Raw genomic sequence first — 26025 nt, 5'->3', positions numbered from 1 at the left:
TTCATAGCATATTAGCTACGTTTTTATTTAATTTGTGTATGTTATCGGCAATGTGTGAAAAGTATAGAAGAGAATATATACAATGCGTGAAGTTTGTAGGCAAAGTATGAAATTTTGTGATTATGTTGCATACTTTTCCTATTATACAGAATGACAAGCCGACTGGCCCTTTGGTATTGTATAGAATGCCTAGGAAATGTGTGAAATATAAACCATTTCATACTTTGCCTACAAACTTCAGGCATTCTATTAGGCATTCTACACAATGCCGGATTTCACACATTGCCGGTAACATTATAAGTTCAAAATTAGGCCTAAAAATCATGTTGGCCACACATATGACACAAAATCTCATCCAGCAGAGATTAAAAAAGTGGCATATCATGTGATATTAAAGAAAGAATGTCTGAACCTCAAGGGTTGCTTTTGTTCTCTAAGGTTTTGCTTTAAAATTCACGCATAACAGTCATGTCAGCGTAATATCACACAGGTAATTCTCTGGTAGTTATGAGTCATTTCTGAGCGAAGTCCAGGGAATAAGTTTATGTTTAAACAACACAGATGCGTTTAACCTCCCTGTTCTGCTCCAGTCTTAACTGTTTTAACGCAGTTTGTGTGTATTGCTTTTAATTCTCCCTGGTTTTACTTATTTGCTAAACAACAAAAGCATTAGGATTTTCTTAGACATAACAGATTAGATCTAGATTTATTATTTTGATTAATTATTTGTTGTAGAAAGTGTAGAAAGTATATATATGTATATATATATTTTTAATGTTTTAAAAGAAGTATCTTCTGCTCACCAAGCCTGCATTTATTTGATTAAAAATACAAACAAAAACAGTAATATTGTGAAATATTATTCCAATTTAAAACAGCTGTTTTCTATGTCAATATACAGTAAAGTGTAATTTATTCCTGTGATCAAAGCTGAATTTTCAGTGTCACATGATCCTTCAGAAATCATTCTAATATGATGATTTGATGCTCAAGAAACATTTATGATTATTATCAATGTTGAAAACAGTTGTGTACAAATTTTTTTCAAAATTCTTCGATGAATAGAAAGTTCAAAAGAACAGCATTTATTTAAAATAGAATATTTTCTAACATTATGAATGTCTTTACTGTAACTTTTGATCAGTTGAACTCATCCTTGATGAATAAAAGTATTGATTAATTTTATTTATATCCCCCAAATATAAAATTAAAATTCTTACTGACCCCACACTTTTGAATGGTAGTGTTTAATGTTACAAAAGATTTAGATTTCAGATAAATGCTGTTCTTTTGAACTTTCTATTCATCATAGCATCATGAAATAATAACTGTTTTCAACATTGATAATAATTATAAATGTTTCTTGAGCAGCAAATCAGCATATTAGATTGATTTCTGAAGGATCATGTGACACTGAAGACTGGAGTAATGATGCTGAAAATTCAGCTTTGATCACAGGAATAAATTACACTTCACTGTATATTGACATAGAAAACAGCTGTTTTAAATTGGAATAATATTTCACAATATTACTGTTTTTGTTTGTGTTTTTAATCAAATAAATGCAGGCTTGGTGAGCAGAAGATACTTCTTTTAAAACATTAAAAAATCTCACTGACCCCAAACTTTTGAACGGTAGTGTATATATATAATATTTTTATAAATTAAAAAAATTAAATTCCCTCCAATAGCCAACATAAAACACAACCTCAAAGGGAAATGCTCAGTTATGACCACTAGGTGGCAGTAAGTGATCAGGAATAGTAAAATGAAAAAAATATCTCGCACTACAACAGTTGTACCAGTCATCAGGTGAGATGATGTTAATTGCATTTTAAAGATGCTGCTCTATATTAGATTCACAACATTATTACTTTATTTGACATTTGGATCATTTGAATATCTTTAAATAAATTCAAATTTTTGGACATTATTTATACCCTCAAAAAATATTTAATCAGGGAAATTCTAACAAAACCTTTGACCCCTCATGATTTATTATCCATATGACCTTTTTGCATGGGGTCTTTTTGGTCATTAAAGGGATAGTTCATCCAAAAAATGAAAATTCTGTCATCATTTACTCACCCTCACGTTGTTTCAAACCTGTATGAATTTCTTTCTTCTGCTGAACACAAAATAAGTTATTTTGAAGAATATGGTTAACCATACAGTTGATGGACCCCATTGACTTCCATAGTAAAAAAAATACTACGGAAGTCAATGGGGCTCATCAACTGTTTGGTTACTGACATTCTTCAAAATACTTGATGGTGAGTAAATGATGACAGAATTTTCCTCTTTTGTTTTCTTTTGGGGGGTGAACTATCCCTTTAAATCTTGCATACCATCACATCAGCCAAGTAGTAACACTGTATTAAGTGTGAGTGTTTGAGATTTGCAAATTCACTTCCCTAGAATTAGATGTTTATTTACCTTTTCTGTGAGACCTGAAAGTGGTCACATTCACTATCACTGTGCAAATCTGTTTACCATATAGTCTTTGGTTTCTTTCTGTATATTTAGAGTGAGGTGGCCACACAGGAAGTGCACAGCTAAAGGTGCGGCTCATCCTCTCTCATGTCAGAAACACAAAACACAGCAAAATAGCCTTTGTGGGTCATGTGTATGCGTTTGTGTGCAGAAACCATCTGCCATACAGCATGAGAGTTTTTCCCTTTAAACAAAACCCATTTAAGCTCTAAAAGTGCTTGTCAACCTTGTACAAAAGAAACCTCAGAACACTTGAACACTTTAATCTAGCAATAATGAGTACATGACCACATAAGATAGATAGATAGATAGATAGATAGATAGATAGATAGATAGATAGATAGATAGATAGATAGATAGATAGATAGATAGATAGATAGATAGCAAATAAATTAATATAAGTATATAAACAATTAATATAAATACAATTATAAAGTACTATAATAGTGCTTTTCGTATTTATTTACCATAGATTTACATTATATTCAAATGTACTATGGAACATGTTCAAAAAGATTATCTGATATTTTCTAAAATATTAAGTGTTTTCCACATTCCTGCATGCTCATGGTCACGAACGTCACTGGATGAGCGATCTGAGCATGGACCACTGAGGTACCACTGAGTTCTTTTGCCGGGTTTTTGTGCGACAGGTACATTTTTCTCCTTAGTAATCACCCCAGCAACAACAAACAGCGCCGCGCCGGCCAATGAGCTTGTGCAGCCGCCTCTGTCCTCACTTCCTCCGGCTGCGCTGCGCTGGGTTTGGCTTGGCACCATCAGCCAGCACGCAGCCATCTTGGACTGAGCTCTATCTGGACTGGCAAACCCACACTTCGGGATGGGAGGAATTTAATCAACCTGGTGTGATTTAGAGCAGATTGTCTGGAGCCAGGGGACGAGACTGCGCATTCGGAAAGCTTACATCAAGCTCCAGAACCGGTTTTAAGCGGACGCCCCCCTCCCCTTTTCCTTGTCTGAAAAGCTGTGTGCAGTTTCTGAGGGGCCTGTGAACTGTTTGTGCTTGAGTTTACAATAGGCACTTTTTCAAAGTTTTTTAAAGTAATACAGTGCAGCATATTGGTTATGACCTGTTGGTTGCCAGATCTTGGTGGAGAGTTCCTCCTTTGTGTCACCGGTGACCTGTTGTGCCGTTATGCGTCTGGATAAAGTATTGCATTAATCTGGATCTTTTATTTGTGCTGGAATTTGGTTTTGATGTCGATCGAATCCATGGTCTTCATCAGCTGGTGCCCGGCAGCTGTCCACCCTGCGAACTGAAGGTTGATGTGATCAGACAGACTTGGACTGCAAGATCCACTTTGGAGATAAAGACACATTAAAATGTCAACTAGAACACCACTACCTACTGTCAATGAGAAAGATACAGAAAACGTGAGTATGAAAAGCATTGAGGTTCGCTGGGGTTTGTGTGTAGTATTTCACAGCTTTCATTTGATGGTCGCAAATTTCTATTCACTTCTGAACTTTGGAGAGTGCATACTCGCGCTGCATGTGTTGATGAAACTATCAGCAGGGTTGTGAACGTGTTTCCTACAGTTGTGACATTCTCTGAAGTTATGGATGTTTTTACATCGCTCCATAGGCAAGTAGTCTGATCCGTCGGTGTGACACAGTTTTAAAAGAATAAACATCGAGACGCATGACGGTGTGACTCACGCGCTGCTTTACTCCGCTAAAGAACTGTCAAGTCACCCTCACGCGACTTCCTGTATCAATATTTCCGATACACTGATGCAGACTAACAATAATGTTTCCTCTAGAGTGATACAGTGCAGCATAATTTCAGTTACACGGTAAAATGATACATTGTAATGAAGAATGATACATTGTAACGCTTCCACTAAAATGATACATTGTAACGATGTTTTCGCTACAGAGGTACAGTGTAACAATATTGCCTATAGTGCGAACACTGTTTCAACTCCATTGTAACCTTTTTTTTACTACCGTGATACAGTAAAATATTTCCGCTACAATGTAACACTGACACAGTGTAACAAAATTTCTGATACATTGCTGCAGACTAGCAATGTTTCCTCTAGAGTGATACAGTGTAGCGAAATTTCTGAGTGATAGTTACACACTGTATTTCCATTAAAATTTTACATTGTAATGTTTTTTTCCTCTACAGAGGTACAGCGTAACAATGATTTAGAGTGCAAAACATAGTTTCAACTCTATTGTAACTTTTTTTAGTACTGTGATACAGTAACAATTTTTCCACTAAAGTATAACACTGATACAGTGTAACAATATTTCCGATACATTGCTGCAGACTAACAATGTTTCCTCTAGACTCTAGTTTCACACTAGAACGTTTTTTTCCTCTACGGAGGTACAGTGTAACAATGTTTCCGAGTGCAAAACATTTTTTCTAACTCCATTGTAACTTTTTTACTACTGTGATACAGTAACAATATTTCCGCTACAGTTTAACACTGATACAGTGTAACAATATTTCAGATACACTAATGCAGACTAACAATGTTTCCTCTAGAGTGATACAGTCTAGCGGAATTTCTGCTAGAGTGATAGTTACACACTGTATTTCCACTAAAATGATACATTGTAACAATGTTTCTAATAGTGTGAAACTTTGTACTCCATTGTAACTTTTTTTAATACCTTGATACAGTAACAATATTTCTGCTACAGTGTAACACTGATGCAGTGTAACAATATTTCTGCTACAATGTAACAGTATTGTAACACATTGTAACGTTTTTTTTTTCCTATACGGAGGTACAGTGTAACAATGTTTCCGAGTGCAAAACATTTTTTCTAACTCCATTGTAACTTTTTTACTACTGTGATACAGTAACAATATTTCCGCTACAGTTTAACACTGATACAGTGTAACAATATTTCAGATACACTAATGCAGACTAACAATGTTTCCTCTAGAGTGATACAGTCTAGCGGAATTTCTGCTAGAGTGATAGTTACACACTGTATTTCCACTAAAATGATACATTGTAACAATGTTTCTAATAGTGTGAAACTTTGTACTCCATTGTAACTTTTTTTTAATACCTTGATACAGTAACAATATTTCTGCTACAGTGTAACACTGATGCAGTGTAACAATATTTCTGCTACAATGTAACAGTATTTTAACTACAATTTTACAGAGAAACAGTCATATACATCACGGCAGTGTTTCCACTACACTGATAGAATGTAACATTTTTTTCTGCTGCATATTGATACAGTGTGGCAGTATTTCTGCTAATGATATTGTTACACTGTATTTTTCACTACAGTGAGTGATACAATATTTCCGATACAGATTTACAAAGTAACAGTGTTTGTTATAGTGTGAAACACTGTTTTTGCTCCTGTGTAATGGTTTTGTTAACTACTGTGACACAGTGTAACAATATTTCCACTACAGTTAACGTGTAACAGTATTTGTAACCATGTTTCCATTACACTGATACAATGTAAAAAAAATCTGCTACATATTGATACAATGTATTGGTACTTCTGCTAGAGTGATATTGTTACACTGTATTTCAACTACATTGATAACTATTTACGGTTACACTTTATTTTACGGTGTCCTTGTTACTATGTAATTATAATTTTAAGTACAGAGTAATATTAATTAACATGTACTTACTATAGGGTTATGGTGCTTAATTTGCTGTTGTTACTATAGTAAGTAACATTTGTAACGAGGACACTGTCAAATAAAGTGTTACCCTATTTTCTGCTGCAGAGGTACAGTGTAACAGTGTTTCCTATGAAACGACTTATGAAACAATCCAGCGTAAAAAAAAAATCCCGATACAGTGTAACAGTTTTCCTTTGCACTATAAATTTACAGAGTAGCAAAATTTCAACCGTAATGATTTTTAAAAATATTTCCAGTTCAGCGTGAGCGTATCAGTGTTTCTACTGCACTGACACAATGTAACATTTTTCTGCTACACTGTTGTGTTCCACACAGCATATCACATGCACTGGAAGAAACTGGCATCTTCTTTTTAAGTTTAAAGAGAATTCTCAGTTTTAAATTTGTATGAAAGTATAAAGGCGTATAAGCGCAGGTGATGTAACCAATCACTTTCTAAGTTTTTGTAGCTGTAACTTTTCGCAGCTGATGTAGATAGTCCTGCGTTGTTTATTTAAAAGTGGTACATATTTAAAAGTACAAATATTTAATGTTGGCAATCAATGAATAGGAGGTTACACATTCACAGTCACACATACAAATTGGCTTGCATGCATGACAAGAATACAAGAAATGTTGCTTCAGTAGTTTTAAATTAAATATAACACTGCATGACACTACTAACTGCTTGACATGTCACATAAACTACCCATTAACATTTGGTAATGTAGTTTTTAAATTGCATCCATAAAATAAAAAACTGCAAATAGAATATTGAATGCCCCACTTATTTTTTAAAGCACTTTGAGTTACAGTGTCTATAAAAAGCGCTGTATAAATTAAGTTTATTGTGCTGGAGCTGTAGCTCTTGTGCGTCATTGGTAGAAAAGGGACACACAGATAAGCGAGGAGACCTTACCTGCCTTATTATGCAGTCTCACCACTGGTTAGTCCTTGAGTGACGACTATTCCCTTCTTTGGTACCCAGAGAGTTAAAGAGCGAGAGAGAGAAAGCTCAAATCATCTGCGCCCGTCGGACCTCTAACGACAAGTGTCGGAAATGTTTTCATGCTCTTCTGAGCATCGGTTTGTGCCAGGCGATCAATGAGCTGTCTTCATCACAAAAACAGACCGATTGTCAGTTTTGATGCCATTCAGATCGCCAATGCTAGAATGAAGGGCTCCCACTCTGTCAAGAGGCACCGCATAACTATAGTAAGTGCTAATTATTCATTTTAATTAGGCTGATTAAATTTAGGATACAGGGAAATGGCTGTTGGTAATGAATCTTTTGTAATGTGCAAAGCCATTCAGAGTCAGAGAGTAAGCAGATTTGTTGACACAGGAAGGTTTTAACGTATAATGCACTTGAAACCCGTCCAGGCTGTGAGGTTTTAGAGCATATTTGGGAAATGTTTAATCAAAATTACAGTGAATATTGTGATTAGCCCCTTAAAAGGTGTAAAAACCGACTGATTGCATTGTAACACTTTGGCTGAATGCTGCTTTGACTGAAGCTGTATTGAGACGTTTAAAGTGAAACTATGTTGAGATCTTATCAGCAGCAATAATGTTTTATGGGTGGCTTGCATGTTGTGATAGAGAAATATCACTCTGTGCTCTAGAATGTCCTAGATGAGAGCATTTGTCCTAGAGGGAGAATTTAGGACAGTCTTTTTAAGGATCTCTCTGGTCCTAAATAATGGTTTTAAATGGTTTTGCTCTGCAAACGTCAGTTAACATAGTTTCAGACTTGGCGCTTGATTTTTATTTTTTTTTAATGCAGTCATTAAAGTATTTAAGATATGAGATATTAAGATAAGCATTTAAGTGTTTAGTGTCTTATTAGCCAAGAAAAAAACATACAGTACAGGCTCAACACCTGCTTTTCTAAAAATCATCAGACCTTTTTTTAAGAAAAAGCAAAAATGTGTCCTTATTTCATCTAATCAAGTTAACCAGTTTCTATTTACTGTTTTATTCATTGAATGAATCTGCCGTTTTTAGTTACAAACAATAGGTGCCATATTATTCAAAGCTCAGACGAATCACATAAATTACAGGGTGGCACAATGCTGTCATAATACAAATTAAAATGTGCTTTCTAGAACTTCTTAATATATTAATGCATGGCTTTTTTCACCATATTGGTTGATTTAAAATATCTCTATGTGATTTACGACATACTTTTTTGTTGTTATGTTCACTGTGTAATGCAACGTATATCTGTGGGGGGGGGTATTTCGTTATAATATAATATAATATATAGTGTGGGACTTAATTTAATCCACTGGGAACTGATTGGATGCTACATAAATTTCTGAGTTTATCATGAAGACAAGCCATTATTTTCTTTGGAATAGCATTGGCGGATTAAGACCAGAAGAATGTATTAACAAAGTAATTGGCTCACTATTAGTTTATTGTAATAATGTTAACTGTTGTGGCTTGAGGATCTGTAATGGGGACTGATACTGTGTTCCCCATATTGTGCATTTGTTTGTGAGCAGTTCCTGTAATTGCTTTTGATTTCATCCTTATTCCTGTTACCAGTATTCTTAGGACATGAGTAACTTAATAACCAACAGCTTAATGAGTCCCAGGCTAGTGGGACAGTCAGGTAGCTTAAAGGGTTGGTTCAACCAAAAATGAAAATAATGTCATTTATAATAATAAGATAATGTTGATGAAATCCGATGGCTCAGTGAGGCATCCATTGCCAGCAATGTTACTGCACCTCTCAAGATCCATAAAGCTACTAAAACCATATTTGAAACAGTTCATGTGAGTTCAGTGGTTCTATCTTAATATTATAAAGCGACAAGAATACTTTTTGTGCGCCAAAAAACAAAATAATGACTTTTGAACAATATCTATATAGGCGATTTCAAAACACTGCTTCGGAGCTTTACGAATCGAATCAGTTAATCGGAGCGCCAAAGTCACGTGATTTCAGCAGTTTAGCCGTTTGATAGGAGATCCGAATCACTAATTCGAAACAAAAGTTTCATAAAGCTCAGAAGCAGTGTTTTGAAATCAACCCACATAGATATTGTTGAAAATTTGTTATTTTGTTGTCTTGACGCACAAAAAGTATTCTTGTCGCTTTATAATATTAAGATAGAACTACTGTATTCGCTATCTCACCGTCGGGCTGAACGGTTCCTAGAACAGTTAGGAATAGACCCATTTTGTGTTTTGCAATCATGCAATGAAATTTTGCAATTTTGCAACATGTTTTTTTGTGGGCGGAGCCTACCTGGTGGCAGAAAATGACAGTTCTGTAGTAGCAGTCTATGGAAGCCATGGAAAAAAAGAATAAAAAAAAAAGTTAATTTCAAATTGATATCTCACAATTCCTAGAAGGAAAAACAGAATTGTGAGATATACTCATTGTTCTGTCTTTTTTTCTCAGAATTGTGAGTTTATATCCTGCAATTGCGAGTTATAAAGTCCGAACTTGGAGATATAAACATGCAAATGCAAGGAAAAAAAAGTCAGAATTGTGAAATTTGTGATCCATTAAATGCAGCCTTGGTCAGCATATGACTAATGTCTGAGATCACATTGTAAATCTAGTATTTAAAATTATATTTAAAAGTAGACTTTAAAAAGTTTTAAGATTTTGAAGGTTATTATGTAAAATGAATAAAAATATTTAAGATTCTGCACAATTTATAGGACACAAATCAAAATCATGACAAACATGAATCAACAGTGACCATGTGACCAAACTCTTTTGTACAGACAGTACATAGTGAAGCACAAGATGCTCTTTGCAACATCTTGGCACCTGCCTTTCCTTTTCTAAACTGTTATTTTGTGGTAATACAACTAAATGGGTATTGATTTTGAAAAACAGCTGATCTTTCTATAGAGTTATTGATGTCATGTGAATCATTGCTGGAAGGTGCTGATGCTTTCATCGTTGTTTCAGTACAGCTTTTATGAGCTTCTGTTATCTAGTTTGGACTCTAAATCTCATTCCATAGTTTAAAGGAGTAGTTCAACCCAAAATGTAACTTCTGTGATCATTTACTTACCCTCATATTGTTTCAAACCTGTCTTCTGTGGAGCATAATAGGTGATTTTTCAACGATTCCTTTTTTTGTAGAGCAAAATAGATTAAGTAGTAATCTGCAGGACTAATGGTCATGTCTAAATTAATAGTAGAACTAAAACCTATGCAGTTTGAATGTCAAATGTAAGTATTCTTAACCCAGATCTACTAGTACTACCCAACTATAAACACCAGAGCTCTTTTCATAGCATGACTCACAGTGATGCAGGCCACATCGATCTGTCTCCTCTCAGGTCTCCAGCCATGTCATTCCTCATTTCCTGCAGCCCGTATTTAGAGACCTTGTTCATTTTTCTTTATCCCGACAGCACGCGTGCTGTGGTCTGTTCATCTACATTGGATATTATTATTAAGATGTCTGATAATTTAAGTCCCTCTGTTCCAGATGGATCGGCATGCTGCTTGAAAACGTATCATAGATGATTCCTCACTGTGCGAGCCAATTGTGTCATCTCTGCCTTTTGTTTGCTCAGTGATGCTGACATGTTTAATAGATTTCTACAACCATGGCCACTAATTATCATCGCTCTTCCATTACAGCTGGGTGTTTTTGTCTTTTGAGCACTGTCAAACTTATAGTTTTAAATTGACTGTCACTTAGACACTTTTTCACATAAAAACTGATCTAGCATTGGTGTACATTTCTAAAAAGGGCCAAGTATTAGATATACTAGACTGGCGAGAAAAAAAAAAATCAAATTTTTTAAAAGCACTAAAAGGATGCAGCTTCAGTATTTTTCAGCAAAAGAGGAAGTCAAAGCAGAAATCCAGGATATCGTCTGACATTTTGTCCAGATTACTTTATTTACATGTTTCCCTTCCTATGAGGGGAAACATTTTAGGTACCTCAAACAGATGTAGACTGGAACTCTTTGACTGGCACGGTTCACAGATATATATCCTTGTAGGGAGGAAATGAAGATATTTCCCCCAGTGAAGCTCCTCTTTGAGGTTGTCGGGTTCAAATATCTTCATGCAATCAGCATTTGACATTCCCTATATTTTCATTTGGCTGGCATTTAACGGTTGTCAGACTACCAAAACAAATGCGGTATACGGAGATCTCCGAAGTGATTAGAATTTTAATCGAACCTTTCTGACACATTCTGAGAATTTATCTAATCTAAAGCTGTTGAGCTGTATGGAAGTCAATCATTCAAAAGTTTGGGATTTTTAAATGTTTTTGAAAGTCTCTTATTCTCACCAAGGCAGCATCTATTTGAACAGAATTGCCATAAAAATAGCAATATTGTGAAATATTATTACAATTTAAAGTAACTATTTTCTATTTGAATATATTTTAAAATGTAATTTATGCCTGTGATCAAAGCTGAATTTTCAGCATCATTACTCCAGTTTTGTGTCACATGATCCTTCAGAAATCATTCTAATATGCTGATTTGCTGCTCAAGAAACATTCTGATTACTATCAGTGTTTGACGATATGAAACTTTTAATCAGTAGTGTATTTGTCTTTACTAATCATCTTTCTTTTTTTTTTTATCTGTCTCCAGCACACATCACACACAGATGGGCGAAATGAAGTGGCGTCCCGTCCCGGGCGTTCAGGGGCCCGCTGTCGGAACTCCATTGCCTCCTGTGCCGATGAACAGCCACATATCGGCAACTATAGGCTCCTCAAAACCATCGGCAAGGGCAACTTTGCCAAGGTCAAATTGGCACGACACATTCTTACAGGGCGAGAGGTGAGCTTTATGAAGATATGAATGAAGAAACTGGTTGGTTATAGTAAAAGTTTTTCAGTGTCATAGTAGCACTTTATGTAGAGGTTATATATATATATATATATATATATATATATATATATATATATATATATATATATATATATATATATATATATATATATATATATATATATAATATATTAAACTGTGTCAGAAAAAAATTCATCTTAATTATGTCAGATAACACTTAAGCAAAACATGGTCAGGTCAAAGTGTCTGAATCATTTTTGGTCCCAAATTTTTTTATCAATTTCACTGGTAGTCCACTGTATGAAAAATTCTGGGTATAATATGTCACAGTTTACTTTATTTTGCTATCTTCCATTACATAAATGAACTATAGTGTCCTGCACCCACTAGTAAAAAAAATCTAAAAAAATTATATAGTGTCTGAATAATTTTTATTTTATATATATATATATATATATATATATATATATATATATATATGCAGGAACATACTATTTTGTAAGTGTAATCAAACAAGGTTTCACTATGGAAAAAAAGTATGTATGTATGTTTATGTATATTTTTCTTTTGATATTGGGATGAAATAAATGTAGCCCTGTATGTCATGTGGGAAAAAATATGAATATCATGGCAATGAACTCACAATTTGTTCCCACAACTTACTAATACATTAGCACGTTTTGCTAATTCATTCCCTCACTTTAAGTAAATTGTGTGCACGATATAATGATTCATTCCCTTGTTTAATAAATTGTGGCCATGTTGTAATAAATTGTTCCTTGTTTTAGTTTAGTTATATGTGCATGATTTAGTAAAATGAGGAAATTAATTATTATATTGTGTGCACAATGTACTTGTATATATATATAATATGATTAGTTTGGGCATAAGGGGCAAAGACTGGGTATGACCCAATATGTATATATACATTTTTATCCACATGTCATGTGCAGGGTTCCGTAGAAATATGAGCCGGATTTGTTCCTGACTGCTTTTGTGGGATTCACACCGATGTTGAGTTGAGCTGTAGAGATAAAACCATCAAATTGATGCTCTTTTACTGGCTTCTCGTCAGACCTCATTGAACAAAGCAGTAAAATGTGTTTTTTTTTCCCTCTTCTCTGTTTTTCCTGCAGGTGGCCATAAAAATAATTGATAAGACACAACTTAATCCTACAAGCCTTCAAAAGGTAAACATTTTAGGATTCCTGCTGAACTAAAAAAAATCCTGTCCTGCTCATTCTCAATCTCCCTTATCCTTCTCTCTTTTGCTGGTTTAAGGACAAGAGTGTGCCAGAAAGGAATCCCCCCATTTGTTCTTGTAGAGGGAATTAAACATTAACTAGATATCTAGATAGCATTGCTTTACTTCTTTGCAAGTTAGAGGGACAGCTGGCTTTGGAAGACTGGTTTTTATTGCCTATTTTTATAATCATCATAGTTATCGTTTTGATTTGGCATTAGTTGACATGTTCATTTTCATCAACACAAGATGCAGACCACAAATCAAAGGGACTTCTGTTCAGAGTGGTGCATGATGGGAGAGCAGTAGCTGATGGAGGAACCCTCAGTGGACTTGAATTTCAGAGGCAGCTAATTATAGCATAAGCCAAGAAATCAGAATGAGAGGCTCGAATAATAACTACACATTTGCAGAGCGCTTAGATGGGAGACTTTGCTTAGCTTAGGTCTCCTGAAGTTTGTTGCTTGTGATGTCATATTTCATGCCAAAAATTGTGACCAACCTCTTTTTTTTCCTCTGGATGAACCATATAGATCACATTGTCACATTGAGGCCAATGTGAGGTGTTGATGTTCTCTTCGACTGGCTGCCCTTTTCCCTATAATTAGCTGCCACTTGTTTTTCCAGGCCATTGATTTAGGCCGTTTTCCATTTGCGATCCGATTGACAGTCCGTGGCTCAGGTTATGACTCTGGAGAGGAGGCGATGATTAGTTTGGGGCATTAGGGGCAAAGACTGGGTATGACCCAGTATTTCTAATTAAGAAAGTAGGGGTGTAACCCCAGCATCCAGATTTGCCCATTGGCCTCTGTCCATGATCATGGCCTCCTAATCATCCCTATAGATATATACACTGATTGGCTTCATCACCCTGTCTCCTCTCCATTAATAAGCTGGTGTGTGGTGGGCGTTCTGGCACAATATGGCTGCCATTGCATCATCCAGGTGGATGCTGCAAATTGGTGGTGGTTGAAGAGATTCCCCCCTTCCCTTCCTTATGTAAAGTGCTTTGTGTGCCAAGAAAAGCGCTATATAAATGTAACAAATAATTATTATTATTAAGATCCCAATTGCTGTAATAACTTGAGATTGATTAATGAGGTCCTGTGAACTGTCAGTAAAAAGCATATTGTCATAGTTTGTTTCATTTTACAGTCTGTTCTTGATTGAAGGCATGAAACGAGTAACCCATTTTCCTTTAAATTAGTAGTGGAACAAAAATTTAAGACCATATGTGATCCTGGACCACAAAACCAGTCATAAAGGTCAATTTTTTTAAATTGACATTTATACGTCAGCTGAATAAATAAGCTTTCCATTGATGTATGGTTTGTTAGGATAGGACAATATTTGATACAACTGTTTGAAAATCTGGAATCTGAGGGTGCAAAAAAATCGAAATATTGGGAAAATCGCCTTTAAAGTTGTCCAAATGAAGTTCTTAGCATTGCATATCCACTCATAATAATACATTTTTGATATATTTACAGTAGGAAATTTACAAAATATCTTCATGGAACATGATCTTTACTTAATATCCTAATGATTTTTGGCATAAAAGAAAAATCGATAATTTTGACCCATACTATGTATTGCTGGCTATTGCTACAAATATACCTGTGTGACATATGGAATGACAAATGATTTACTAAATTAAGTTTTTGGAAGTTGTAGGCTGAGTTTTTCAATGGCTGTGTTTTGTTGGCATACAAGACCAAGACATATGTGTGGCGTTAATTTTTGATTTTCACAAATTGGTCTCATTAGTATCAGTTAAATTATATTTTATTTAGATTTTTATATATATATATATATATATTTTTTTTTTTTTTTTAAATTAAGGACACATTTATTTAAAAAAAAAAAAAAAGTCTAATTTGTGGAAATAAACAATTATACAACATTTATTTGTAATTCACTAAAATAATTTTTTTAATGAACGAAAAACGTGGGAACATCAGTTAATTTTGCATATAATGCCTCAATTTTTCTCACTAATTTTAAATATGGCTGATACACACTACAGTTCAAAAGTCTGAGGTCAGTAAGAGTATTTTTTAATAAATGAATAATTTTATTCAGCAAGGATGCATTAAATTGATCGAAATTGTCTGTAGAGATGATTATAATGTTACAAAAGATTTCTATTTGAAATAAACATTTCTTTCTGTTCTTCAAATAATCTTGAATCTTAAACACAATCGTTTTCAGCATTGATAATAATGAGAAATGTTTCTTGAGTATCAAATCAGCATATTAAAATGATTTCTGAAGGATCATGTGACACTGAAGATTGGAGTAATGATGCTGAAAATACAGCTTTGCCATCACAGAAATAAATTGCATATTAAAATATAATAATTAGAAAACAGTTTGTAATATTTCACTTAAATGCAGCCATGGTGATCACAAGAGACTTCTTTCAAAACCCTAAAGTAACTTTTGAACAGTAGTGTACATTTTAACCCGACGAGACTATAAGCAATATGACTAGTTTGGTCTAAATGCCTCGGTTAATGAAAATTCAAAAGTCAATTCTTTGGTGTCAAAGTGTTTCATTATTGTTCCATCATAGTATACTTTTTTGTTTGTATTATTTCTCTCACCCTCTGCAAAGTTGTTTGCCATCTCTGCTCATAACTCATGTCAGCGGGAGTGTGTAATGACTGCCGTCTGTACTCCATAGTCCTGGGCAGGAGGCTGAGTCATTATCATTGCTGATTCAGACCCTGCAGCTGTAACTCACTTTCACTGCTTGACATTTCATAGCTCTGATATCTCATGTCTGATCTTTCGTATCATAACAGTGAAAGGGGATGTTGGGGTAGTGGTAGTCTCAGCCTCAGACATCATGCACACGGACCGTTGGTTAAAAGTCTGATGCATAAGGCACACAAAATAGGAAATGCTTCAGGAATTTTGAAGTCCTCATCTGATTGGTTGAATTCTTCAGGATTTACAGGAGACGTCTGTATTGTGTTCTTTTACAGTCCGTCTGGAAACAAAGCCATCGTGACACGAATCCCTGTTAATGGTAGAAAGCCATTATGTTTACAACCGTGACAATTAGGGGTTTTAAGAATCTTAGCTGATCCGTGATCCGTACAGACCAGGCCCCACGATTTGGCACGCATATGTTTTGTGAATTAAATGCTAAGGCCCTGTTTCCACCTGGTATTAAGATGCATTTTGGTCCATCGGATCACAAGTGGATGAGGGAGACACATATCCGTTACACCTGTGTTTTTAATCCGTCTCTTTTGTCTACTTTAAACCACTTTTGTCCTGATTTCTTTGAGGGGTGGGTCTATGGACAATTTACATGCGAATGAGACCAGAGACGACGGAAAAATACGGAGACCATCAGTTTTTTTTTCTTTTCTGATCACACCGAACTCTGTAAGTGCGTGTTAGAAATCAGGAATGGTGAGACAACATTGTGCTTGATACAATTTGTCTTCAAACCAAACTTGGGCCTTCAGTCGACAAAGTTTAAATCCTGCGCTTCTCATAATGTTTATGCATTAGTTCAGTAGGCAGAGAGTAGGTGGTCTTTAGTGGCTGTTCGAACACATTTGACCATGAGCATTTACACTACAAAAGCAATCCGGTCGAATGCGTTTTCTTTACCTCTGGAAGTGCTCAAAAGGACAAGTATAAAACCTTTTACACCCCATTTAAACCTGTATTCAGTGTCGCCCACTTGTGATCCGATCAACCAAAACGCATCTTAATACCAGGTGTAAACAGGGCCTACGTTTCACCATCAATTCAGTACTCGCATGCTGTTATCTGTGTGCACAGTCGCATACACACACACACACACACAAACACACAGAGAGGTTGTAACAAGTGGAATTAGGTACTGCTCCTTTAAGGCGGACGGCTCTCTCTCTCACTCGCTGATGAGTGGGCAGTATATAGTTGGAGCGCGAACTGTGAGCATCGCATGTGTGCATGATTTATCTCTGTTGCTCTTTGTCGCTTATTTCTTTTGTTTTGTTCAGTAACGCAGTTGTCAGTGAAGTGTTGCAAACTGTCCCATGTGTTCGTGGGAACGGCGCTGATAATAAACCCCATGTGAAACGTCAGATAGCCTACTTGAGTTTTGCTTGCACTTGGCTGCAACCATTTGGTCCAGCTATCCGATCTCTCTCTATATATAAAGCGTTACAAGGTGATTCTTCTTTAGTATTTCCATGCGCTTGAACGGACACATACACACAAAATTTTCAAAATAACTGTCTCGGCAAGTATTCTTGTAAATGCAGTCGGTTATGTCTTAACAGTTCTGAAAGAAATAGGTTGTGTATCATTATATTGGATCCGTGCATTCACACTTAAAGGTGCCATAGAACGTCTTTTTAAAAGATGTAATATAAGTCTAAGGTGTCCCCTGAATGTGTCTGTGAAGTTTCAGCTCAAAATACCCCATAGATTTTTTTTTATAAATTTTTTTAACTGCCTGTTTTGGGGCATCATTAAATATGAGCCGATTTAGGCTGCGGCCCCTTTAAATGCTCACGCTCCCTGCCCACGGAGCTCGTGCTTGCCTTTAACAGCATAAACAAAGTCACACAGCTAATATCACCCTCAAAATTGTTCTTTAAAAAGCGTTTGTCATGCAACATGTCTAATCGCATAAGTATGGTATTTATTTGGATGTTTACATTTGATTCTGAATGAGTTTGATTGTGCTCTGTGGCTAAAGCTAACATTACACACTGTTGGAGAGATTTATAAAGAATGAAGTTGTGTTTATGAATTATACAGACTGCAAGTGTTTAAAAATGAAAATAGCGATGGCTCTTGTCTCCGTGAATACAGTAATAAACGATGGTAACTTTAACCACAATTAATAGTACATTAGCAACATGCACTGTAAACCCTAATGCTCAAAATACTTAATTCGTTTGAGTTGGACAAACTTAAATTAAGCAAATTAGTTCAGTTAAATTAACAGTTATGAGTATTTAAAACTTTCTTTTACTTTTGAGTTCACAGCACTGACATATTTCAAGTAAATTAAACTGTTTTAGTTGCAGCAGATTTCTAATTCCCAGCATGCTTTGCATCAGACTGTCTAAATGTTGAAATAAAGTGTTATTTTGTGTGTTTTTGCATAAGATTAACATAGGGAGACATAAGTTAGTGTTTAATGTTGTGTTATGTTGGGATTGACAGGGGGTTCTGTTATGTTAGTTTTGTAGGGTTACCATTCTGGTGAAGAGTAGACCGTGTGGTTAGGTTGAGGATGGGCTGCAAAACTTTTAAGACCACATATACTGTATGTTGTTTGATTATATACATGCAAGTATATATTGACAGTCTCTTTGATAATTATAATAGCATGTGTTTTTTGCTAACTAACATTTAACAAAGATTTGAATGTGATGTTTATGTAAATTAACTATATGTACTTGAGTAGGGCGAGGCTGAGAACTGTGGGAGCGAAGGAATGCCAGTGATGTGATTGTTAATGAGAGACACCTGTGCACCACACTAGCATTGCTCCACTTCCATGGCTCTCGGCCCCGCCCCACTTGTCACAAAAAATTAAGTTCTACTAACTTAAAAAAAATAAGTTAGTTAACTTAAATGTTTTGAGGTAATAAGTTTCCTCAAATGTTTTGAGTATTCTGAACTTATTGAGTTTTACAGTGTGCTAACGAAACATTTAGAAATACAATTTACAAATATCACTGAAAATATCATGTTATCATGGATCATGTCAGTTATTATTGCTCCATCTGAAATTTTTCGCTATTGTTCTTGCTTGCTTACCTAGTCTGATGATTCAGCTCTGCACAGATCCAGACGTCCTGCCCTTGTCTAATACTTGAACATTGGCTGGCATATGCAAATATTGGGGGCGTACACCCCGACTGTTACGTAACAGTCGGTGTTATGTTGAGATTCGCCTGTTCTTGAGAGGTCTTTTAAAGAAATGAGATTTATATAAGACGGAGGAAACAACAGTGTTTGAGACTCACTGTATGTCATTTCCATGTACTGAACTCTTGTTATTTAACAATGCCAAGGTAAATTCAATTTTTAATTCTAGGGCACCTTTAAAGTGACAGCAGCCTATAAATACCTGCTGCTGTCTTATCATTAATGTTAATCAAACAACAAAACACAGCTTCAACAAAGAATCTCTTTTCAATTTATACAGTGAACACTGTAGTCTTAAATTAGTTAGGCTAGTGGTTTTTGCTGTTTTATCAAAAAGTGTGCTTTAAGTAATAAATGGATCCCCAATTGCCAATTTAAAAAAAAAAAAAAAGTGATCCGTTCCGTGAATCAAAAACTGTAGAATGACCCGAGCCGTGAGTTTGGTGATCCGTTGAACCACTAGTGACAATGAGCATTTATCAGGATCAACTAAACGCTGGATTTTCAAAAGGATGTGAAGTTCACAGGGCCATTGTTGCAGTAAACTTGCACAACATTCTTGAATGAATAACTTATTAGATGCATGCTGGTCTGTTTCTGCAGGGACATTGACTTTACATTTTCATGCCCCTAAACATGATGGCGAATAAATCGAACTGTGATTGGTTGCTTTACCTTTCGGTCAGACATCCTACCCTGGGCGATCCTAATGAAAGCTGTGATGGAGTCCAGACCTTCTGCTGTCAGTCTGAAGGTCTGGCAATGCTGGACTGGGGTAGTGGTAGCCTAATGGGTAAGACAATGGTTTGGATGGCAGTGCTAGAATTTGTCTAAATGTCTGACCTGCAGATGGGTGCAGTTGAAGAGAGACTTTCCTTTTTCTTGTTACAAGTAACAAGGTGCCTAGACTCCTCCTCCTCATGTACTTTCTATAAACACCAGGGTTTCTCAAGAAAAACTGGGTCACAGATTGCTCGATAAAGATTCACTCTTGAATTATTTTCTTTAAGGCGATAAATATTGGAACGTTTTTTCTTCTAATTGACTAGAAGAATTTCTGAATTCAGCTTTCTATCTCATCTTATTTTTCACTTAAGCATTAGATACAGCATCAGTTGCAAAACAACCTTTTATAATGGCCGTTTATCTGTGTAGGGATCTTTGGCGGAGGTCTTGAGTGTTGTTTGTTGTGTAAGTGTATTGTTGTTTTCTGCTCTGGACTTGCTAATGAGACCCACATGTGGGAGTGAATGGGAAGCGATGACCCCGTTTGGTTAAATAATAATTTTGTCAGTAGTGGATGTCTGTACTGGACTGCCACAGACAATGGTTTGGATGGCAGTGCTAGAATTGGTCTGAATGTCTGACCCATATTGCCGTAGTTCATATCAATCCCTGCGCAAATAGATGTTAATATCATATTAATGCTATAGAAACATTTATTAAAGGGATATTTCATTCCAAAATGATAATTAGGTCATCATTTACTCGTCCTCATAACCTGTATGACTTTCTTTCTTCTGTGGAATACAAAAGAATATATATATATATATTGAAAAAATGCATCAAAATTCAGTGGGGTACAATGCTGTTTTGGTCTTCAATGTTCTTCAGAAGATCTTCTTTTTATTTTCCTCTGAAGAAAGAAAGTCATACAGGTTTGGTACGACATTAAGTTGAGTAAATGAAGACCGAACTTTAATTTTAGGGTGAACTGTCTCTTTATTTATGTTTCTTGTTGGTTTCGGATGTTTTTAGCTGTTAATATATTTCAAAATAAAGGTGATCCGAATCACAATTAAAGTTTTGTGGTGAGTAGTTCATCTCTGCTTGCTTTCAAGTCATCTCTATGCTAGTGTACTCCTAAACACTGACAAAATAATATTTTGCATGTGGTTAAAATGTATAGTCTTTCTCTTCTGGGACAATGGAGCGAAAATATTAATGATGCATTGATTTATTTTTTTTCCCTCAAATTCTAATCTAATCTAATACCACATTATGATTAATATTATTATTATGCATAATAATAAATTATGTATTTAATTGGGGAGTATACATATTTTCTATGTAACATACCACACCATTATTATTATGATTATAATGTATTTTTATTTATTTGATCGTTTGTTTGTTTGTTAGAGTCTTTAAACCCCAATTAAAAAAATCAAGTGGCATGATCATATTCAGGATACTTGTGATGCTTATCAACACTTTGCATTTTATGACTAAGTAAAAGGCACTCTGAGATCATATTACTGCTTACAGTGCAATTTAAAAAAACGTGCACTGCATACTAGATATAGAGGAAAATTGCTATGCTTAATACTGAGTCAGTTTTTACACGTCTTGGAGCTGTTTCATTTGGCACACAGCGCCTTGCCGTTAACCTTAATATTTAAATACAGCATCCACCCACACAACTCAGGCCCTCTCACAGACAATGACCACTTCTGTGCTTCCCAGAGCTTTTTCTTCTACGTCTCTCACCGATGCCGTTTTTATTTGCGTTGGTGCGACCTCTTACGCAACCGACGAGAGTGGGAAGACAGGCTCTGGTGCTAGTTCCATCTCCTCATTTAAAATTAACCTCTTTTTATGTACGAATATCAGGTTGGAATCAGCGATCCACAGACGCTGCGATCGAGTCAAGGTTGAGAGCACGGAAGTACGCCGAGCATTCAATAGCTGAAAGAAGCGGGTGAACGTCATCGCTGCGTGTCTTCAGATCGTGCGTGTGGGCGTACGTGGGTGTTGATGTAAAGGAGAAGTTCCGTTCAGCGATCCCAGATGATTTTTTTCTGCCGTCGGTATCCTAGAAACTCACATACAGCTTTCTTTCTCGCTGCTAGTGAATGAGGAACATCTGAGATCAGGGGATGTGAATGAAAATGGGATGAGTCACCATTTCTCTGGTGAAGAAAAGACCTTAAATCTGAAGTTCAGTCTTGATCACATCATTCTGATTTGGCCTAAATCAAAACCGGCCAACACCTGCTCAAATATGTTTATTTCTGGTGTGGTGCGCAGATGGTTCAGCCTCTACTTTGTGTGTGAGGAAAGGGAAGGTGCCTAGGGGTATTTCATAAAGTACAGGTGCTCTTCTGTATGGGTACTAGGGCTGCATGATCTATAAAAATAAAATTGATATAACAGTATAGCAGTAGAACAATTGTCGCAGGCTGTGATTTTATTGAATAAATATGTATGTGAAATACTGCATGCATGTAAACGAACAAACAGTTTCGCGCTTCATTCTGAAACCAGCAGCACATATTTATATTTGCCGGCAACTCATCAAAATAAAAGCTTGATGGTGTACTATTAGAAAATGAAGAAATTAAGACATTTATTTAGTGAAATGCTCCCCTCTAGAGTTAATTTCCCCCATGAACTAACATGCTGTGGACACTAAATGACTTGACTGAGGTAAATGTAATGCTATATGAGATACTATTCTCAATCTGTTTCTTTCCGTGGTTTAAACACTGGTTGAGAGATTACATGTAAACATATCTATGCATGGATCATCTGTTGTTCTTCTGCACTTTTACCTGTTGTTGCGGTTAGCAAACGGTGTTGCATTACCACACGCGCCCCCTTCTGTATTGGAGTGTTGATCACCTGTGACTTACTGTATTTGTCATTTGACTGTATGCACCGAACCGTGATTGTTCGACCCCTAGTATTGTAATTTTACCATACAGTTTTGTTTAATGTTTTTATTTAATTATATTCACAATCAAATTATAATAATTATAGCTGTGTTTGCACCATGTCGTAATTATAAGATTTCAACTTGTAAAAAGCATTCACGTCCTTGTAGAGCTTGTAATTACAATTTGTAAGCTGGGGATTTTCTTAGAGCTCCTACTTGTACCACGTGACCGCTGTACCACCTGATCACTGCAGATACATTTAGGCATTGATAGTATTGCCTTAGAAATAATAATTACAACATGGCGTGACGCAGCTATTTGATTTTATAGTCATTTCTGTATTTGTCAAAAACAGTGGGAATGCTGCCTATGAAAACTCTAGTGGAAAGAGAAAAGAAAAAAAACAACTCTTCACTTTGTTTACTCAAAGAGGTTTTGAGTTGGTTTGTGGAAAAAGCATACCTAAGTACGAACGCTCAAATTTTCAGGTTTTTCCTGAATCACTTAACCCTATAAGGATTTTGCACTCTAATAAAAGTCCTCAGAATAAAAGTCATATTTCATAGAAAAAAAATTTTTATTTTATTTTTTATGCAGATGCACTTCTCCAAAAAAATCACCCCACTCACTCTAGAATGATTCATTCTTTTTAAATATAGTTATTCAACTCATCTGGTGAAAATCCCTATATTTTTTCATATCACAATAAATATCGCAAAAAGACAACATATATTTTTTCCAATATCGCGCAGCATTAATGGCAAAGGAAAGGGAATGTTTACAAACCCACAAAAACTCTGCAGTCTGGCAGCGTTTTGCGGGGCTTTCGTCCCGCTGGCATTGACCTAATTTGTGCTTGCATCATCCAGAAAGCAATGCATCTGTGCAGGTCCATTTGTTACTTGTTTTTACTTATTATGTCTGGATTTGACCTGAGATTTCATAACATCTGGATTGGTTATTATTTCTGTCCTCCTTTGGATATCATCTGAAGATATTAAAATAAAGAGCACGATTATGTGAATTACTTTTTATCTAGGATGTAAAATGTACAAATGTGGTAGCAAAAATCCACAAGCACAAAGGCAAGACTTTTTGGGTCACTCCTCTAGCCAGACATGCAAATCTTCAAGTGGTTACTTTGTTCTTTTCTAATTCAACGTTTGCCAACTGCTGATATCCTGGACTTCCCATTTCCTGTTTTTATTCCATCAACCAGGTTTGACTTTTTTATCGTGAATCTCTCTGGTGTGCCTTCCTCTTACAGCGACATGTAGAAATTGTATTTAAGCAAATTCTCACTGCAGTTTTTAAAAACTAATCATATAAAAAAGAATAAAGACTGAAGAAAGCTTTTCTGCCAGTGGCAAGGCACTTGTGTCTGATGTTTCAGTTTTTACAAAAAGAACATGCATGAATGTAAAAATAAATAGACATACTTTATGTTAAACAGAGTTATTAAGTGCAATAAGGCACAAAAAAGATCTCAATGTGTTATTCGCAATGACACACACCCAAAGCACTCACACAAAAAGACTCCTCTCTCAGATAGCGTGCAGTCCTGAATTCAGTTCTCTTTAGTGCTTGAACGTTCAAAAACACAAAGAATTGTTTGTGTCTTAAGTGAACATAAACAGTTGGGGACAAAATTTGATGTATAACATATTAGATCCATGTATTAGGTCTTAATATAATAAACCTGCTGCTGTCTGTGTCATTAATGTTAATTAAACAACAAAAGAAAAGAGGGAATCACTCACTGATCTTGACTGAATAACCTTTGTAGCTTTAATAATACATTTGAATATTCAATTTCTGTATTTTTTCCTATCTGAAAAAGATACAAAAAAAGGTAACTCTTACAAAAATAACTATATTTTGATTACTAATATAGTAATTACTATTAATAAAAAAATGTACAGGAAAAGATACATTGTGATGCATCGAGAATCATTCTATAATTAAATCATTTTATAATCAAATATTACTCTTTGAATCATGAGGCAAGTAAAGATTCACACCTAATTATTTTTCGCATTCTGACAATCAGATTCATCCATTTATTCTTCATTCTTTATCATTTCTTTGTTTATTTAAAAAAAAAAAAAATTCGGTTTATTTTGAGTTGAAGTTCCGTTCACATCCCCTGGTTTTCATAAGATTCACACTGGCATTTTTTTGTAAGTGAAGGAAAGTTATAAAATCATGTCAACTGTGATCTACGCTTGTTTTCACAAAAATGGATATCATAAATTTAATCCCGAATAACCAAAAGTTTAATCCCGTGAGTCAGGGATATGTTGAAGTCACATTAGGACACTCTTTCAGGTCTACACACACACACACACACCGGGATGACCTGAATGCATTTGTCCCATATTCATTTAATCATCATGTCTACCCGTGTTTGAAGAGAAAAGGGGCATAAAAGGTGTCAGGATTATGCAGGGGTCAGTCAGACCACATCGCATCCTGTCCAATGCAACAACACCCAGATGGGCTGAAAGCTCTCTTCTTCTCTTATCCGTTGGTGTCTGTCCTCTTCTTGTTATTGTTCTGTTTGTGTGTCGAGGATGGAACATTTTCTTCATTTTTGTCTGCCTCTCGCTCTGTGGGAAATTGTTATTAGATGCCAGACCTTACCGGGCACAGGTCGTGTTTCCTAGGTTGTAACTCCAGCTGCTCAGACACATTTGAGTTATTGTCTCTGTCTGATGCTTAATATTTAGATGACATTCATTTTTTAAAACTGCATTTGAATTACAGTTAACAACATAAGACATTAAGTGCATGCAGTGCAGGAGAGAAATCTGTAGTTATTTCTAAGATAGGAGTGTACAGTCCTGGATGTGAGCGTTACACAACATATGCTCTGGATGTGTGCATAAATGTGATTAATTGTATAATTTTACTTTAATGTACACATTTTTTGATGGACTGTGATGTCTTAAACTCCTTTAGGACTTTTCACTTGAATCTTATGAAAAGGAGTTTAATGAAGCAAGACTGGATTTAGTTTTAGATAGTTTAAAAACCCTTAAACACTTATTCTTACCTTTTTTATTTGTTTTATATATTTTTTATTGATATACGTTATTATTATATATTTGTATATTATTATTTACTTTTTCCATTTTTTACTTTTTTCTCACCATGAATATAGTTGTTTTAGCTGGTATGGTGTTAAATTATAAACAGTCAATCAGCCATTATGCGCACTACCCTTTAAAAAAAATGGGGCCATTCAGAATTTTTTTAATATTTAAATTTATTGGGGGTTTTTAAAATAATAAATG

General features: G+C 35.4%; 1 protein-coding gene across 11 annotated transcripts in view; it reads left to right on the top strand.

Annotated features, from left to right (window-relative positions):
* Nucleotides 1-26025, top strand: part of mark3b (MAP/microtubule affinity-regulating kinase 3b) — an 83654-nt gene that overhangs the window by 4258 nt on the left and 53371 nt on the right. For 5 of the 11 annotated variants that reach the window (XM_067384338.1, XM_067384339.1, XM_067384337.1 and 2 more), the window contains exons 1-3: nucleotides 7082-7348; nucleotides 11729-11920; nucleotides 13069-13122. In XM_067384338.1, coding sequence (XP_067240439.1) covers nucleotides 7238-7348; nucleotides 11729-11920; nucleotides 13069-13122 — 357 coding nt within the window. In that variant the 5' untranslated portion in view covers nucleotides 7082-7237. Of the gene's footprint in view, nucleotides 1-3196; nucleotides 3889-7081; nucleotides 7349-11728; nucleotides 11921-13068; nucleotides 13123-26025 lie in introns of those variants that run through there. The other 6 variants (XM_067384348.1, XM_067384340.1, XM_067384342.1 and 3 more) reach the window with 5 other exon arrangements.

This window comes from Chanodichthys erythropterus, chromosome 4, assembly GCF_024489055.1.
Source record: "Chanodichthys erythropterus isolate Z2021 chromosome 4, ASM2448905v1, whole genome shotgun sequence".
Taxonomy (NCBI): Eukaryota; Metazoa; Chordata; class Actinopteri; order Cypriniformes; family Xenocyprididae; genus Chanodichthys; species Chanodichthys erythropterus.
Note: the sequence above shows the minus strand (reverse complement) of the source record. Positions and strands in the feature narration are given on the sequence as shown.